At 38.6% G+C, this 17,103-nt stretch overlaps 1 protein-coding gene across 1 annotated transcript; it reads left to right on the top strand.

Moving 5' to 3' along the window:
* Nucleotides 1-788: 788 nt before the first annotated feature.
* Nucleotides 789-16,892, top strand: CALM2 (calmodulin 2). Its single transcript, XM_066378324.1, has 6 exons — nucleotides 789-886; nucleotides 6,526-6,556; nucleotides 14,540-14,683; nucleotides 14,777-14,883; nucleotides 15,187-15,322; nucleotides 16,252-16,892. The coding sequence occupies exons 1-6, from the start codon at nucleotides 884-886 to the stop codon at nucleotides 16,278-16,280; spliced, it is 450 nt and encodes a 149-aa protein (XP_066234421.1). The 5' UTR covers nucleotides 789-883; the 3' UTR covers nucleotides 16,281-16,892.
* Nucleotides 16,893-17,103: the final 211 nt, after the last annotated feature.

Here is a 17,103-nt window from a genome sequence, read left to right on the forward strand (position 1 = left end):
CTGTGGGTTTTGGCTTTTTTTTTTTTTTTTTTTTTTTCCTAGTAAATTACCCCTGGCAAGGAAGAGGAAGGGGAAGTATAAACCGAAGATTTTTTTCAGATTACTTAACGGAGCAGCTGTATTTGCCCTTACCCAGATTTCCTGGGTTTTGTGAGGAAAATAAATGTAAAACGTAGCCACGAAGCTGAAAAGCCGAGCGTCGGGTACAGGTTTCCCGGGGTCTTTCAACTCCGTTCTACATCGGCTTAGGGTGTTTTCCTCGGCCCTTATACAGGGGTGGCAAACTTTGTGTGTGAGTGTGGCTGCGAAGGATGGGTGGAGGAGGAAAGTTCTCTCCTCACAGCCCCAAGAAAACGACTCTGCCGCCTGGCGCAGTTGCCAGGACAGCGCGGCCGCAGAAGCAACGGCAGAAGCCGCACCGCGTCCCGGCGCCGGGTGCTGCGAGCCCCAGTGACGCATTGCAGGTACAAACCAGCCAATCAGAGGCCGTCTCAACGAATATCGGTGACGCGTCACTACGAAATGTTCCTCCGCGCCGCAAAGTAGCGCCCTACAGGCGCGACTCCACCGGCTTTTCAACGGTTCGCCAGGGCATGAAACCCGCTTACGTCATCCGTTTATCCATTTCCCTTTATCCCTTGCATCGTCAACCAAATAACTGATGTTGATAAAGGGATCTCGATAAGAGTTAGGGGAAGGGGCGGGGGGGGGGGAGTGGCCGGGACTCGTTTGTGATGTTCCGTTATCTGGCGTACGGCGGAGGGATCTGGCAGAGGGAGGTGTTTATGAGGCGCTGGGGGCGGACGGGGAGAATTAGTCCGAGTGGAGCGAGCGAGCTGAGTGGTTGTGTGGTGGTGTCTCGGAAACCGGTAGCGCTTGCAGCATGGTGAGTGCGTCCCTCAGCTGCCGGCGCTTGGCCTGTGGGAGGAAGAAGCTGAAACGGAATGACTAAAGAAAGGGAACTCGCCTTCCTTAAATCCTCCAGAAGTGGTCTTCGCAAGGGGGATGGCGCGAAAGAGGCAGGGGGCGGCCGCGGCGGATGTGTCGCAGGTGTTCCCCCACCCCCATTTTCCTCAGGGAGGTGTCCCTTAGGGTATTGGGGGCCAGGTTCCCTGCCCCTAAGGCCGTAAACTCTCCAGGGTCTTGGCTGCCTGAGGATGAATTCGGGGTGGGGGTCAACCTAGCACTTGAGGTAGGCGAGCGAGTGGAAGGGGGTGCGGAGCAGGAGCGCCAAAGCCTTGGGTCGGGCATCTCGAAAGGTCAGCCTCGGGGCCGGATTCAAAAGCCCAACGGACGGTTAGTGCGGGCGCCAGGAAGCGTCTTTGTCCGCTGTGGCCGCCATGCGCCGAGGGGGCGACAGGGAGCGCGCGAGTCCCGGGCGAGCGCCCGCGCCGCGGTTAGCCCGCAGCCCCCGCGTGCAGGGGTGGGGGCGGGGGCAGGGGGCGCGCGAGCGGGTGCCGCGCGCTGTGTGGGCCGGGCCCGCGCGCCTTGGGGAGCGGTCGAGGGGCGGAGCGGCGGGCGCGGGGCGGGAGCCGCCGCCCGCTCGGCTCGCGCCCCAGCTGCTGCGCTGGCACCTGCAGGGCTGCGGAGGTCCCGGTGGCCGCGGCGCTGCGGTGCTGGCCCGTCTGGTATGGGTGGGGGAGGGGGGCCTCGATAGCTTCCCCGCCTCCTCCGGTGGCGAGAAGGAAGCTCGGTGAATGCCGATCTTTCTCTTCCATCTGGTTCCTAGGGCATTTTCCCACTATCCGGGCTGGACTTAAAAAATTTAAGTGCTTTGTTGCTGGCGGAAATACGCTGAATTCAGGCGCACCCGCGCAGTAAGCATCTTGTTAGAAAAAGCCAAGGATCTGGAAGGCGTTTCCTATCCACCACTTACGGAAAGCAAGTTCTTGGGTGACTTGTGAAAGTCGGTCTAACTCTCATGTAACAGCTGGAAGGATGCTTTTGAAAAGAGCCACTGCGTATATCCTATTTTTGAGTAATCACGTGCAGTCCTAATGTCGAACCACGACCACACACAGCATTGCCCCGCTCCAGTCCCCTTGGAAATCACTCGTACAGAAGTTGTCAGATCAGTTTAACGTCCAGTTTAATTCATTTATACTGTAATGGTTGTCAAATACTGTAGTAGTGTGGTAGAAGAGTATTTGGGGGGTAGAGAATTTTAAATAGCATTTTGCTGTCACTTGAGACCAAATCTGCTATTCTTTCCTGTAAAAGGAAAAAAAAAAAAAAACCAATGAGGCCGGTAATTCGCAATACTTATTTTGTGGTTCTTTCTGCCAAGTAATTACGGTGATGGGTGTGTCCAGGAGGCCAGGTGACATCTTAAACAAGAGTTGAAAATCCTTGCCAACTGAAACCTTCAGCCTGTATGGGTGTGGGGAGAGGACTTCACCTTGGTTAAAAAAAACTAGTGGTCATTTAAGTTCGATGCACTCGTTCCGTATTGATACTTTATTTTGAATTTGTATGTTTGCACTTACTATTTTAGGTGAAATGATGTACATTTTAGGCTTGTAATCGAGGTCTAAGTTGTGAGGTAAATTTTTAGACGTTTTTAAATGAAGGGTAAGGTTTTTTTGTTTTTCTTGTTTTTTTTTTTCAGTCTGATTGAATCAGAAACTCAATAGGTTTTCTTCGTGATGGGTAGAGAGTATGCTTTCGTGGTTCTTTGCACCAGTAATAAGCTTTTATAATTACTGTTTGCATCCTGATGCTTTATGGGGTTTTGGTTTGTTAAATTGACAGTCATTGTTAATTATTTAATTTGGAAATTATCCTCAGATAACTTAATAATTATAAGACTTGGAGAGATTTAAAGTTAAAACTTTTTCAAGTTAAAGAAGTTTATATGAAGTGGAATAAGTTTGCTCACATAGCTCTTGGGTTTACATATAGTTGATATATTCTCTTTGAGAGGGGCATTGCTTTTAGAAGACTTGAGACGGGTGGTTAGATAAATAAAAGATGTGGAGAGGTAGAAAATTTTTGTCACTAGTCTAAATAAATAATCATGATTCCATCAAACTGCAAGAAGATCTGTAAGTACAGGAAGTTCTAGATTCAGCTAGAATGATCAAATTAGGTTTTTCGTAAAGGTCCTAATTTTTATGAAGTTATTTGTTTTTTTAGTGTAAGATGCTATATATAAGTATGATACTTAACTGATGTAATTATTAATGAACTTATTTAGAGAATGCTTTCGATACAGGTAAAACAAATACCTTGATTTATGAAATTGTAGGACATTTTTACTTATGAAGCCTATGTTGTATCTAAGTAACACTTGGAAGAAACAGGAATGAAGGATAGCAGTTTATATTCCATTTCAAGCCTCTATGCACACATCCATTTATTTAGATAAGAATTTGGGGTCATTTGTATGCTACCTTTCACCAGGTAAGCTCCAAAAATATCCATACCAATTTTTGAATGCCATTTAGGAAATATTTAATAGGTACATAATGCATTTAATTTGGGTCCCACATAATGTAGATTAGTGTTTCTCAAGGTTTACAAATCACCGGTTGTTTTGAAACTGAGAGTATACTATTGCCTGGAAGCTTTCTTTGGCATGACAAGAGCAAAAGGAAGAATTATATGAATTGTAGAAATAGAGTAAGAACTAGTCAGCTCTGTAGTGAATTATTCTTAACTGAGATAAAACACACGTTAATAAACTTGAGTTTTCCCAACAGTATAATTTTTCTAGTTCTAAGTAAGAAAATGTCACTCTCCATAGAAATAAAAACCAAATTTATTTGATGTATATAGTTAGAAAAGGCTTACAAATTAGTTTGCTAGAGTGTGTTCCTACTTTTAGTAGGCTTTATTCTGAATGTTGCTGGTATAGTTTATTTTAAAAACCTTGAAGTCTGTAATAGTAGTAAAAACGAAAGTCTTAGTATCTCAACACTAAGCAAAAATCGCAGTGCTTTTAGGCTTTGTTAGTAACTTAATTGCCTGAGGGCTTAGTTTATTCCTTGAGGCTCATTGGTGATCTCTTCTAAGATTGAGTTTTCCTGGAGGTAAGGGAGATAGACTTTCCAAGCAAAATTGAATTTTTTTTGTTTTATAGCTAACATCCTTGCTTCTTCTTAAGACCTTCTCAGCTTTCATGTAAATGAACTTTCTCAAAATCTTTCCCCCACGGTGTTTGAGAACAAGACCAATGTTTTTCCCTTTCTGCACGTAGCTCATCAGTCTTTCAACTTTCATACATTCTATAGTGCCTCCCACATACTTATGTTAACCTTTTTAGTTTTTAGTCCTAAACTGATTTTACCTTTCACAGCTGTCCCTGGGCTGCAAATGATGGTTTCAATTTGTGGAAATATTATTTTCTTAGCCTAAAGTTAACACGGAACATGGTAGGTTTGTTGCAAAGGGCTTGATAATGCCATGCATGTTTTCCCTCTATGTGGAAATTGAACTGGTTATGTTGATAATTAACATTGTAGGTTCTTTGATTATGTAATTTATATAAAATAATTATCACTGAACTCTTTGGGCTAGTCCTTTATATAGCTTTTCGTTTATTCTCTACAATAACCCATAAGGTCTGTATTATTTTGTTACAGTGGACTATGAGAGGTTTGAGTAACATATCCAAGGTCACACAGCAATTAAGTTGCAGAGCTGGCATACTAGCCCAGGGATGACTCAAAACCCAGGCTTTTTTTTTCTGCACCTATACCATGTTCTTCCTTCAGAAATGAAAGAAATCCTCTGTAGCCTCTAAAAAATAAAGGACTGAATGAATTTACTCCGTTTTAAATATAAATATAGGGAAAACGATCTATGGCTGATTTTTTATCAAATACTGCTGGAGATAATTATTTTATAAACATGTTTTTGAGCTTAATTACTGGCTCTTCAATTTTAAGTTACCAGGCGTTTGCCCTGCCTCCCCCTTATAATTTCTTTTTTTAATAGAAAAGAGTTGATTTTGCATTGAGGTCAAAGAAAAACTTTTGAGCACGGAAAGAAACTTCTGCTTTGTTGTTTCTTAGATTTTCTCATCCTGTCCCCTAGAGAAAATGTGATGTTATTCTATGTATATTAAGCTGTTATCCTTCAAAGGGGGATGTTCTTTAAAAAGAACAAAACCAGGCAGGATTTCTTTTTATCCCCCCAAATGAATGAATTAATCGTGGTAGGTTTACTTCATGTAGGTAGGCATATTAAATAGGAGACTCTTTCTTGTCAGTAACTCCCAGAACCATGGATAAGTAGTTGTTTTGTGGGTATGTATACTGATATGCAGTGAGATGTCCAAAGATGGACACATGAACAAAGAGCCTTGATGTTTTGCAAATATCTATATGTATTATGGTGCTCTGAAATTTAAACTTCAGGCATTGGGTATGTCTTAGCATCTTAGTGTTTAGTCCTGACTCTACTAGTTAACTAATTTGTATTCCCACTCCCTGAAATTTAATCTGAGCCTCTTTTCCCTCATTTGTAAATAGGGGATAATAATACCATTATAGGGTTACTGTGAAGACTAAGAAAAACATATATTGTAAGTTTTAGCAAATGCCTGAACATACTTTTTTTTTTTTTTTTTTTTTTTAAGCAAAAACCAAGTAACTTCTCCATGTGCTAAAGACCTCACAAACCTAAGGTTCACTTTGGGATTTCAAAAGTCAAGAAAATAGGTGTCTGGACTTAGCATTTTGGTAAATAATGTACATAGTTCAGATATTCAGAATTCTGCATTCTTGGCAGGTGAGGAGTAAAAACAGGTAGCTTTCATGTTGCCCCATCCAAGACAGCATGGACTTTAATCTTTTCAATAATGAGAGTTTGCTTAATTTTGAGGTTTGGAAAATCACTTTCATGTCCAAATGATGTGTTTAATAGGGGCAATTTTGAAAATAGTCCTTGGGCATTGTTTTTGGTTCAGTGGAAATGTCTGGTAATAATGATTTATATCTACCAGAGGAGGTTAGCTTAAGTTTAGGTATGCTAACTTTGAAAGAAGGAAACAATGTTTCCTCCTTTTTTTTTTTTTTTTTTTTAAGATTTTATTTATTCATTTTTAGAGAGAGAGAAAGGGGGGAGCAGGAAGCATCAACTCCCATATGTGCTTTGATCAGGCAATTCGGGGTTTTGAACTGGCAACCTCAGCATTCCCGGTCAACACTTGATCCACTGTGCCAGCACAGGTCCAGCCGGAAGCAATGTTTCTGTTGGATTCTATCTTTACTTCAAAATAACTCCAATTGAATTTTTTAATATGCCAGATTTGCCCCCCCCCCCAATTTGTGTAAAAGATTGATCTTCAAGTATATTCTAAAATATTTTCATTATCTTAAACTTGGGGTCAAGACGACTTAGCTTTAAAGGTAAACCAGATGTGTGCATTTTCTACCCACCCTGTATGCTTTTTGCTGGTAGTAAGGAATGTTGAATTATTAAAAGTTTATGATACATGCTGAACATTGAAAGTTTTAAAACATGTTTTTGTAACTGGTAATCTACAGTCTCAAGTCACCCATTTCTTTGATCTTTTTGTAGGCCGACCAACTGACTGAAGAGCAGATTGCAGGTGAGAAATATTTTGCCCGATTGTACACTGGATTTTATTAAAATTGAATAACCAGTCTTAAAGTAAGATACTCGTATGAAAGAATTGACTTTGATCTTTGTAGTAGATGATAACCAATGGGTGTAATGTAATAGAGTAATTGAACCTGCTTTGGCAATTGAGAAGGTAAACTTGCCTGAGAAAGATGTGTGGGGCTGACTATAATTAAAGACATGTTTTTAGGCTACATAGATTTTAGATCTTTATTTTTTCATTGTTGTGAAGGTTATCTTATCCTGAAAGATAAATTCTGGGCAGTTTTCAATACTGTAACTCCAAATCAGTCTGTATAAAAAAAGAGGACCAAGTAGTATGACTAATAGGTAACTTGAAAAAAATGAACATTAAGTTTACCCTAGTTTAAAGCAGTTAATACATATTTTTAATATATTTACTGATTTGAGAGAGAGAAATACCCATTTGTTGTTCCACTTATTTATGCATTCATTGATTTATTATTGCATGTGCCCTGATCGAACCTGCCACCTTTGCATATTGGACGACGCTTTAACCAACTGTTCTATCTGACCAGAGCCTAAAGTAGCTAATATTTTAACCTTAGGCTTACATACATAGGGAATAACCATTTCTCCAATGAAAACCCTACATTCAAAAGTTAACATTCTATTTTACACATGTAATTTTTGTATTACAGAGCAGTGACAGCTATTGAAATGAGCTTTAATCTTGTCTCCTTGGTTTGCTATGGAAATAGTGAAATTGCTACATAAAGCCTGTTGTCATGTCTTTATGCCATACCATTAAACATTAGGGCTTTTGATTTTATTCTAATACTTTGCTATGTCTGATTAACATCAAAATGTTGGGGAAACTTGGCACAAAGTTTTGTGGGTGTTTTTGGTTAATGCGATATTGAAATGTCTTTTAAACTAAAAAATTTTAAGCTTTTATTAGATTTTTGTTGTCACAAGCATTAAGCAGTTTTAACAACCACAGTTTTCTTGGTAGGCAGGGAGTTTGAAGTACTCAGAAGCAGTAAAGCATTTTTTTTTAATGGTAGAGAAAACTCAGAAACCCACAGATAGAACTCAACTACAGTATATAGCCCATTTTAAGTAAGCCCTCTCCCATGCCCTACACAAATTTGGAGGAGCCAGAAATCCCTAATCTCCTCAAATACTCATCACAAATACCATTTGATAGGATGATATAGAGTAAAAGCTATTAGCATTAAGGACCAAATTTAAGTAGGTTTTATTTTTACTTATTTCCTGTGTGGATTTGATTTAAACCTGGGATTTGCTTTCTAGGGTTGGCAAATTAAATTGCATGTGTTGAGCGTGTACAAGGAATCAGGACAGCTTTAGAAATTTCTTTGTTGTTTTATACTATTAAAAATTATCAATGAAATGTGAAGTTATTCTGAAATAGTTTTTTTAAATATATCCTTCAGGAACTGACCTGGGCTATCTAGTATTTACAGTTTTAAACTCTTATATTCTCTCATACATTTGACCTTCCTCTCTGACTTTTGATTTCTTGGTGCTCCCAGTCAGGTAGTTGTGCCAACAGTACAGAGCACAAAATGTTTACTTTTAAGGTAGAAAATATATCACTCAAGGTTCCTGTCCCAGAGTTGATGCTCATTACTGCCTTCCCAAACACTTTTTAAAAGGTTTGTGTCTGTGATATGTGAGGATCAGTATGACTGATTCAGCATTTTTACCAAGAATAGTTGTAGTTCATTAGAACATTATCTTTAAGATAAATTTTGTCATGTTCCTTCATACAATTAAATGTCAAGTGGAGGTGGGAGGAAAATGTAGATTCTCTCCCTACACTGCCTTTTCCTAAGCTTTTAAAGATGTTCCTTGGACCCCAAGCTTTTTAGTGAACCTTTAGATAAGAGGAATCAAATTTTTGTGCTACTAAAATTAAAACCCTGTGAGATTAGAGACTTTTTGTTTCCTCTTGTATTTCTAGTGCCTCCCACATAGTAAGGACTGAATAAATAATTCTTCAATTAATAAATTTTATTTTCAAAAAGGAGTGTGACACAAAAAGTATTCTAGAACACTACCTACCCTATCCTAAGAATTATTCTGCCTTCTCCCAAAGTCCCTTCCTAAGTTTGGCATGCTTTTAATGTCTACCTTTGAGGTAAAAACACAAATATTTCTTTATTTTACCTAGTGAATTGTAATTACTGGTGACCAGTAAAATCCTAATGTCTAAGACCTACTTGTTTTTGAAATGTTCAGCTTCATACATGTAATGCAACATTGAGACACTAAGTTACTTTCTAAGCTATTTTATCTTTATATGGTAATCATTACTACTTCAGATCTGTCTAGAAAAATAAGAAGCTTGTTGTTCAGGTGAAATAGAATTGTTTACATTACTGGTCTTTTTAAATATTAATTGGGCCCTGGTCGGTTGGCTCAGTGGTAGAGCATCGGCCTGGCGTGTGGAAGTCCCGGGTTCGATTCCTGGCCAGAGCACACAGGAGAAGTGCCCATCTGCTTCTCCACCCCTCCCCCTCTCCTTCCTCTCTGTCTCTCTTCCCCTCCCGCAGCCGAGGCTCCATTGGAGCAAAAGATGGCCCGGGCGCTATAGTGGCTCTGGTCGCGACAGAGCGACGCCCCCTGGTGGGCGTGCTGGGTGGATCCCGGTCGGCGCATGCGGGAGTCTGACTGCCTCCCCGTTTCCAGCTTCAGAAAAAAAAAAAAAAATTTAATCGAATTGAGATGACATTGATTTACAAAACCATACAGGTTTTAAGTATATATCTTAATGCAACACCATCTGCATACTGCTTTATGCACTCTCCATCCCCAGAAGTCTTTCTCTGTCATAATTTCTAAGTGTGTGGGTTTTTTTTTATTGATTGATTTTTAGAAGAGAGGAAGGGAGACGGAAACATCAATTTATTTTCCACTTATTTGTGCATTCATTGGCTAATTCTTCTATGTGCCCTGACTGGAGACCAAACCCACAGTCTTGATGTTTGGGGATAACGCTCTAACCAACTGAGTTACCTGGCCAGGGTTACATTACACGGTCTTAAAGAGCAGTCCAGAACAATCTAGTGTGATGTCACTGCCATGATGTCATTAATAATTAACATTTTGAGGACTAATAAAAAATGTATAAGAATTTTTCTTTTTGTGCTTAAACATTCATTGAACTTTGAAGGACCAGTGTAGGGATAAAACTTAGTTGATAAAAAATATTAACTGCACTCAGTTTATAGTAGCAATTACATAATGCCAGCAAATGTCTGATGCATAACCTTTAAGGGTTTCAGTTTTCTAAATAGAAGTTAGTAAACAGGCATTTGATTTTTCTTTTGTTGTAATTTTTTCATGATAACCTATTTTAATAAAATTACAAATTTATGTAGTATAAATAATTAGAAAAAGGTCCTGGGGTTGCTGATGAACAAATAAAACAAATAACAATGAGACTTTTCCTGAAAGTTTTAGTCAGACATAACTAGAATGGATTTGGAGGAGGTCCTATCAATTGTGTTGAAGATAGCTGTTTTGTGTGACATTTGGACCTGTTGTTTTTTTACTGTGTATTTAGATTTTAACTCCTGAGTTTATATTTGAAATCATCCCTGGAAATTACTGTTTAGAATGACATACTTCTATACATGAATATTATACTAGTTCTGCAGTACAGGTGGTAAGCTGTAAAAGCACGTGAATTTTAATGATACGTTTGTGTTATTTCAAGGAATTTTTACAGGTATTTCTGGCCTTTTAGTGTAAAAAAACAAACAAATTGGAGTAAACCTTGACTTTTAAAATACTTTATTTGTGCCTGACCGATGGTGGCACAGTGGATCGAGTGTTGATCTGGGATGCCAAAGGACCCAGGTTAGAAACCCTGAGGTTGCCAACTTGAGCGGAGGGCTCATCCAGCTTGAGCGTGAGATCATTGATTGATCCCATAGTTGCTGTCTTGAGCGTGCCTCCCCCCCCCCCACATCGAGGCACTATTAGAAGTAATCAGTGAACAACTAAAGTGACACAACTACAAGTCATGATACTTCTCATCTCTCTCCTTCCCTCTCTCCCCCCCTCTGCCTCTCCTCTCTCTCTCTTCCCCTTTCAAAACGAGTATTTTATTTCTTTCTTGTGTCCAAATAAATTGTATTAGCATAGTTTTATTTTCTGCTTTTCAGTCTAGTAAACATTTTAAAGAGTTACTAGATTTTTTTAACTTATTGAAACTTAGAACATACATTTATGTAGATTAACACCATGTAGCTTCCAGAACTTGGTTCTAAGTTAAATAGTATTATAATAAAATGGTTATAGCTAGTTATATATTGGGGATTTTGCATATAATAGTAGTGTTAAATGATTGTTGTAGCTAAGTGTTACAGCAGAAAATGTAAATAAATACAATTCTCTAAGTACTACTTTAATTTTCTTGTAGCCTGTTATTGGGTGATTGATGCTGTGTTCAAACTCGAATAGTTTGTATATTTCTAGGCATTATTACTACATCCTGTTTTAGAAAAACGTAAGAAGGAAATGTTTTCTTCAAACTCTGCAATTTGGGAGTTACTAATTAGTTTGTTATTGGATTTAGTTTAGTACTGTATACTATTATAGCATTAGTGAATAATTTGGTACTAAGTCGGTATCAAATGAATTCAGTTCCTCTGAAAACAAGTATAATATTTGAACAGACTAGAACTGTGTTACTCGCACATGAATGCAGCAGACTATAACTAGTCAGTGATACCTGATCTAAAACTAAGCAGTTTAGAAATTTTAAGCAAAAGAAGGTAATATGATAACTCAAAAAGGTATATAGGACCTATGTACTTGTGTGGGTAATTTTAAATAAACCCAGGTAATTGGCTGTTGTTATTGTTTAAGCAAAAGGTGATTGGGGCCATGGACCAAATTATTGGTTGTGCTGATGAAAAAGGAATTCAGTAATGTTTAGCCTGACCTGTGGTGGTGCAGTGGATAAAGCACCGACCTGGAATGCGAAGGTTGCCAGTTCAAATCCCTAGGCTTGCCTGGTCAAGGCGCATGAGAGTTGATACTTCCTGCTCCTCTCGCTTGTGTCTCCCTTCTCTCTCTCTCTCTCTCTCTCTCTCTCTCTCTCTCTCTCTCCTCTTTGAAATGAATAAATAAAATCTTTATATAAAAAAAAAGAATCCAGTAATATTTAAATAGAATTCAACAGGACTTGTTGGCAGATTTTAGGGGGAAAGAGTTTAAATGGCTTTTGCTTGTGTTCTAGGTTAGCTGGGGAGTATAGAATTCATTTTCATAAGTCTTGCTTGAGGTCAGCCAGACCACATGTCTGTCCTGTAAGGATTCAGAAATAAAGAGTATTATATTATTGAGAGAGATGAATATACTAAGATAATGAAATCTTCATTGTAAGTGGGCACAGATGAAATGCCAAGGAAAGAAAGAATAAGGAAGTTGATTGCATTTACTTGTAAGAAATAAGTAGGAGCCAGTAGCCTCTGAACAGTGTAAAGTAGGATGTAAATAAAAGTGGAGGCCAATAGAAATTTGAGGGTTTTTTGTGTAGTTTTGGATACTGCAGGAAAATAATTTTTTTTCTTAACATTCATTAAGTACTTACTTGCCAGACGCAGTTCTGAATATTTTGCATATAAATTCTTAAAATTAGGAAGTAGATACAGTTAGCCCTTTTTAACAACAGCAGCAAAAAAAGGCAAGCTGAGGCAGAAAAAAAAGGTTTAGTGACTGAGTTTGCCAGAGGTTACATTACTAGTGAATAGCAGAGCTTGGATTTTTAACCTAAGCAGTTGAGTTTCAAAGTCTGGTTTGAGTTTCTATGTTTTATGACCTCATATACTGAAACATACTTGCTGGATTGGGCATCTGGGTATTTCTTGGTGAACTTAGTAGCATTGTCAGCAGATGAGTTGGAGCTGGAAGCAATTTTAATAGTCGACAAAGAAGAAATAGATTTGAATAGGAGTGCCTTCCAGAATTTGGGGAGAGATAAGGACTGTCACTTAAAATATAACTAAGGTTTGAATTTAGTTTTACGCTAACAGAGATGGATATAATTAAATTACTGGCAAAATCAGTAGAAGAATGGTTGAGTCCAGAGAAGAGATTATGATAAATGAAACTGGGAGAGGTATATGAATTGGTGCAAGGATAAGAGAGGCAGGAGACAGTAGACTTGGACTGAAGGGGAGGCAGGACCATTTCTTTCTTTTCAGTGAGAGAGGAGGGGGGAGGCAGAGACAGACTCCCTCATATGCCCCGACTGGGATCAGCCCAGCAAACCCACTAGGGGGCGATGCTCTGCCCATTGCTCCATTGCTCAGCAACCAAGCTCTTCTAGCGCCTGAGATGGAGGCCATGGAGCCATTCTCAGCACCCAGGGCCAACTTGCTCCAATCGAGCCATGGCTGCAGGAGGAGAAGAAAGAGAGGGATGGGGAAGGAAGGGGTGGAGGAGCAGATGGGCACCTCTCTTGTGTGCCCTGACTGGGAATCAAACCTGGGACATCCACATGCTGGTTTGATGCTCCACCATCACTGAGCCAACTGGTCAGAGTGGCACACCATTTCTTAAACATGTATTAGGTATATATTTTCAAATGTTCTAGGTAAGTTGGGAAAGCTTATGGCCCCTTAAGTTTAGAACTGCTTTTATATTTGCTTGCTGATAGGGTCTAATATAGAAAGTACCATACTTGGAAAGTACTAGGTTTTGTTACTAGCTCATTTATATGATCTTGCACTACCAGATCTAATCTCTGTTTTAGTTTCTCTGTAAAATAAATGGTAAAGCCAAGTATTGTGGACTCGCTTATCACTCCAACAGCTTTCTTAGTAATCGAGTGGCAAAATAAAAGCAACATAATTTTGTAAGAAGATCTTAGAGATCTTAGGCGATAATATGTTTTACTCTGTTGCAAGTTTAGGGTTTTATAATCATAAAGGCCTGAATTATCTTTGTTCTCGATATAGCTGAAATTAGCCGTTCATATCTTGATCATCCCATTGTTAACATCAGTATATAGAGTATTTGGTGGTAGTCTCTTCTGTTTTTCAGAAAAGGAAACTATCCTATTTGGCATATTGTTCTGAAGATTAAAGTCTTGTTTTAATTTAGTGGGTGATGAAACAGGCTAATTTTTAGTTTTTGAAGAGTACTTTTAACATAATGCAAATAATATAGTTGCTTTATAGAAATGTATTTGGAGCCAGTAGTCTTATTTTTCGGTTTTGTTTTGTTTTCTTTTTTTTTTTTATTTTTTTAACAGAGACAGAGAGACTCAGAGGGATAGATAAGGACAGACAGACAGGAACGGAGAGAGATGAGAAGCATTAATCAACACTTTTTCGTTGCAACACCTTAGTTGTTCATTGATTGCTTTCTCATATGTGCCTTAACCACAGGCCTTCAGCAGACCGAGTAACCCCTTGCTCAAGCCAGCGACCTTGGGCTCAAGCTGGTGAGCTTTGCTCAAACCAGATGAGCCCGCGCTCAAATTGGCAACCTCGGGGTCTCAAACCTGGGTCCTCTGCATCCCAGTCCAGCGCTCTATCCACTGCGCCACAGCCTGGTCAGGCGTTATTTTTCAGTTTTGATTGAAGGTTAGATCTGTAATTTTGAATTTTGTTTCACAGAGTAGCTTTAACAGAAAATAGAGAAACCAGTCATTTGTTTTGATTCTTTCCCTCTGTAAACCCAGAGTATGAATGGTCTAGATATTGCAGTTTCCTGTAACATTTTAGATAGAAAAACTCACTGGTAGATCAATATGAGTATATACTGATGTGATTTGCTGAAGGTGTTTGAAATGCCACAAAGCTTTTCCATCTAATCCTTCAGAAGTCAAAATTGCATTACAGATGCTATCTTCATATATATCTTTAAGAGTTTATTAATATTGTACATTTTATTTAGGTTCTTATTGTTAACCTGTATATTTGGATTGTGGTCTTTCAAACAGAATTCAAAGAAGCTTTTTCACTATTTGACAAGGATGGTGATGGAACTATAACAACAAAGGAATTGGGAACTGTAATGAGGTCTCTTGGACAGAATCCCACAGAAGCAGAGTTACAGGACATGATTAATGAAGTGGACGCTGATGGTAAGTCTTTTTCATTTGAGGGTTTGGGGAAAGGGGAAGTTGAAGTGGCATTCACATTTTATTGTAATGTTCCAACTAAACAAACCATTTCAGGTAATGGCACAATTGACTTCCCGGAATTTCTGACAATGATGGCAAGGAAAATGAAAGATACAGACAGTGAAGAAGAAATTAGAGAAGCATTCCGTGTGTTTGACAAGGTAGGTTTTAAATTTTGAGAATGAAATGAAGATAATTCAGTATAAGCTCAGATTTCCTAGTTAATGTGTATTGCATTAATCTTGGGGCAAAGGCAGTATCACTTGGCTCTGGATTTAAGAAATGATGATTAAAATATAGGATGTCCTATTGCCTGGCTCTCATTCAGTTATTTGTAGATTCCCTTTAGTTTGTGTGAATTTCTAAAATATGTTTTTCCCCCTAGTGTAAATTTAGGTAAACTTACTAACTTCCATTCTAACTCTATAATTTTACTTAGACATTATACTAACTTTTTTTTCTAGGATGGCAATGGCTATATTAGTGCAGCAGAGCTTCGCCATGTGATGACAAACCTTGGAGAGAAGTTAACAGATGAAGAGGTTGATGAAATGATCAGGGAAGCAGATATTGATGGTGATGGTCAAGTAAACTATGAAGGTAAGTCTTTCACTGTTACCACTTCATTCTATGGTTTGATTTTAAATTTAGAGGTATAGGTTTATTCTTATCAGGCGTCCCCAAACTATGGCCCGCGGGCCGCATGTGGCCCCCTGAGGCCATTTATCCGGCCCCCCCGCCGCACTCCCGGAAGGGGCACCTCTTTCATTGGTGGTCAGTGAGAGGAGCACTGTATGTGGCGGCCCTCCAACGGTCTGAGGGACAGTGAACTGGCCCCCTGTAAAAAGTTTGGGGACCTCTGTTATAGGTCAAAATTAGGAACTGCCTTAGTCCATGAAGAGGCTGTAATAGTATATTTTCTAACCTTTCACTACATAGAATGTTGTGTAAAAACTAGGCAACACCCATCACCTAAGAACATTTTAGAACTATTATCAGGTCCCACCCCCATACCTAGGATCTGCATTTTAACAAGATTCCTGGTGGGTGATTTCATGGGTACATTGACGTTTGAGAAGCACTATACTCCAAACTGTGCCAAAATAATGTTTGTATAACGTTTGTAGAATAGTTTTTAAAGCTTCAAACTTTAATTCAAGATCCTCAAAATGAAATTAAGGTGACTTTCTTTTTCTTCATTGTATATTCCTTTCTCTACTATGCTTTAGTTTGAAATTGTTTACATATGCTTTAGATTCAAAAGTATCATTTGTAATACTAAATTAAGCAAGAATGCTTTTTATTTATAATAGCTATCTAAAGCATTAATTGGGTTTCTTTAATAATTTTGGTTTATGAAGATCCAGCCTAGGCAGTAAACTAGCTTTTGTCAGTACTTTATGATAATTTTGAGGAAAGAAGGGGAAATAGAGAAATAGAGATTGCTTAATGATTGAGCAAATGTGATTGGTTTTGTCAGTCTTTTGCCAATGGCTGACTCAACTTTTTGTGTATTTCTTCTTTTTCAGAGTTTGTACAAATGATGACAGCAAAGTGAAGACATTGTACAGAATGTGTTAAATTTCTTGTACAAAATTGTTTATTTGCCTTTTCTTTGTTTGTAACTTATCTGTAAAAGGTTTCCCCTACTGTCAAAAAAAAATATGCATGTATAGTAATTAGGACTTCATTCCTCCATGTTTTCTTCCCTTATCTTATTGTCATTGTCCTAAAACCTTATTTTAGAAAACTGATCAAGTAACATGTTGCATGTGGCTTACTCTGGATATATCTAAGCCCTTCTGCACATCCAAACTTAGATGGAGTTGGTCAAATGAGGGAACATCTGGGTTATGCCTTTTTTTAAGTAGTTTTCTTTAGGAACTGTTAGCATGTTGTTGTTGAAGTGTGGAGTTGAAACTCTGCGTGGACTATGGACAGTCAACAATATGTACTTAAAAGTTGCACTATTGCAAAACGGGTGTATTATCCAGGTACTCGTACACTATTTTTTTGTACTGCTGGTACTGTACCAGAAACATTTCTTTCATTGTTACTTGCTTTTTAAACTTTGTTTAGCCACTTAAAGAAAATCTGCTTATGGCACAATTTGCCTCAAATCCATTCCAAGTTGTATATTTGTTTTCCAATAAAAGAAAATTTTACCCAACTGTTGCTGTGAATCTGAGTCATTTAATTAATTTGAAGTTGAATAATATGAGACAAATTTTGAGGTGGTTACTTAGTATGACTGTTTTTTTAACTAATCAAAATTGTGTTTAGTTTTTTATGTTTGTTTGTTTTTCAGGGACAGAGAGAGAGAGGGATAGACAGGGACAGACGGGAACGGAGAGAGATGAGAAGCATCATTGCGAGACCTT

The sequence above is a fragment of the Saccopteryx leptura genome, chromosome 3 (assembly GCF_036850995.1).
Source record: "Saccopteryx leptura isolate mSacLep1 chromosome 3, mSacLep1_pri_phased_curated, whole genome shotgun sequence".
NCBI lineage: Eukaryota > Metazoa > Chordata > Mammalia > Chiroptera > Emballonuridae > Saccopteryx > Saccopteryx leptura.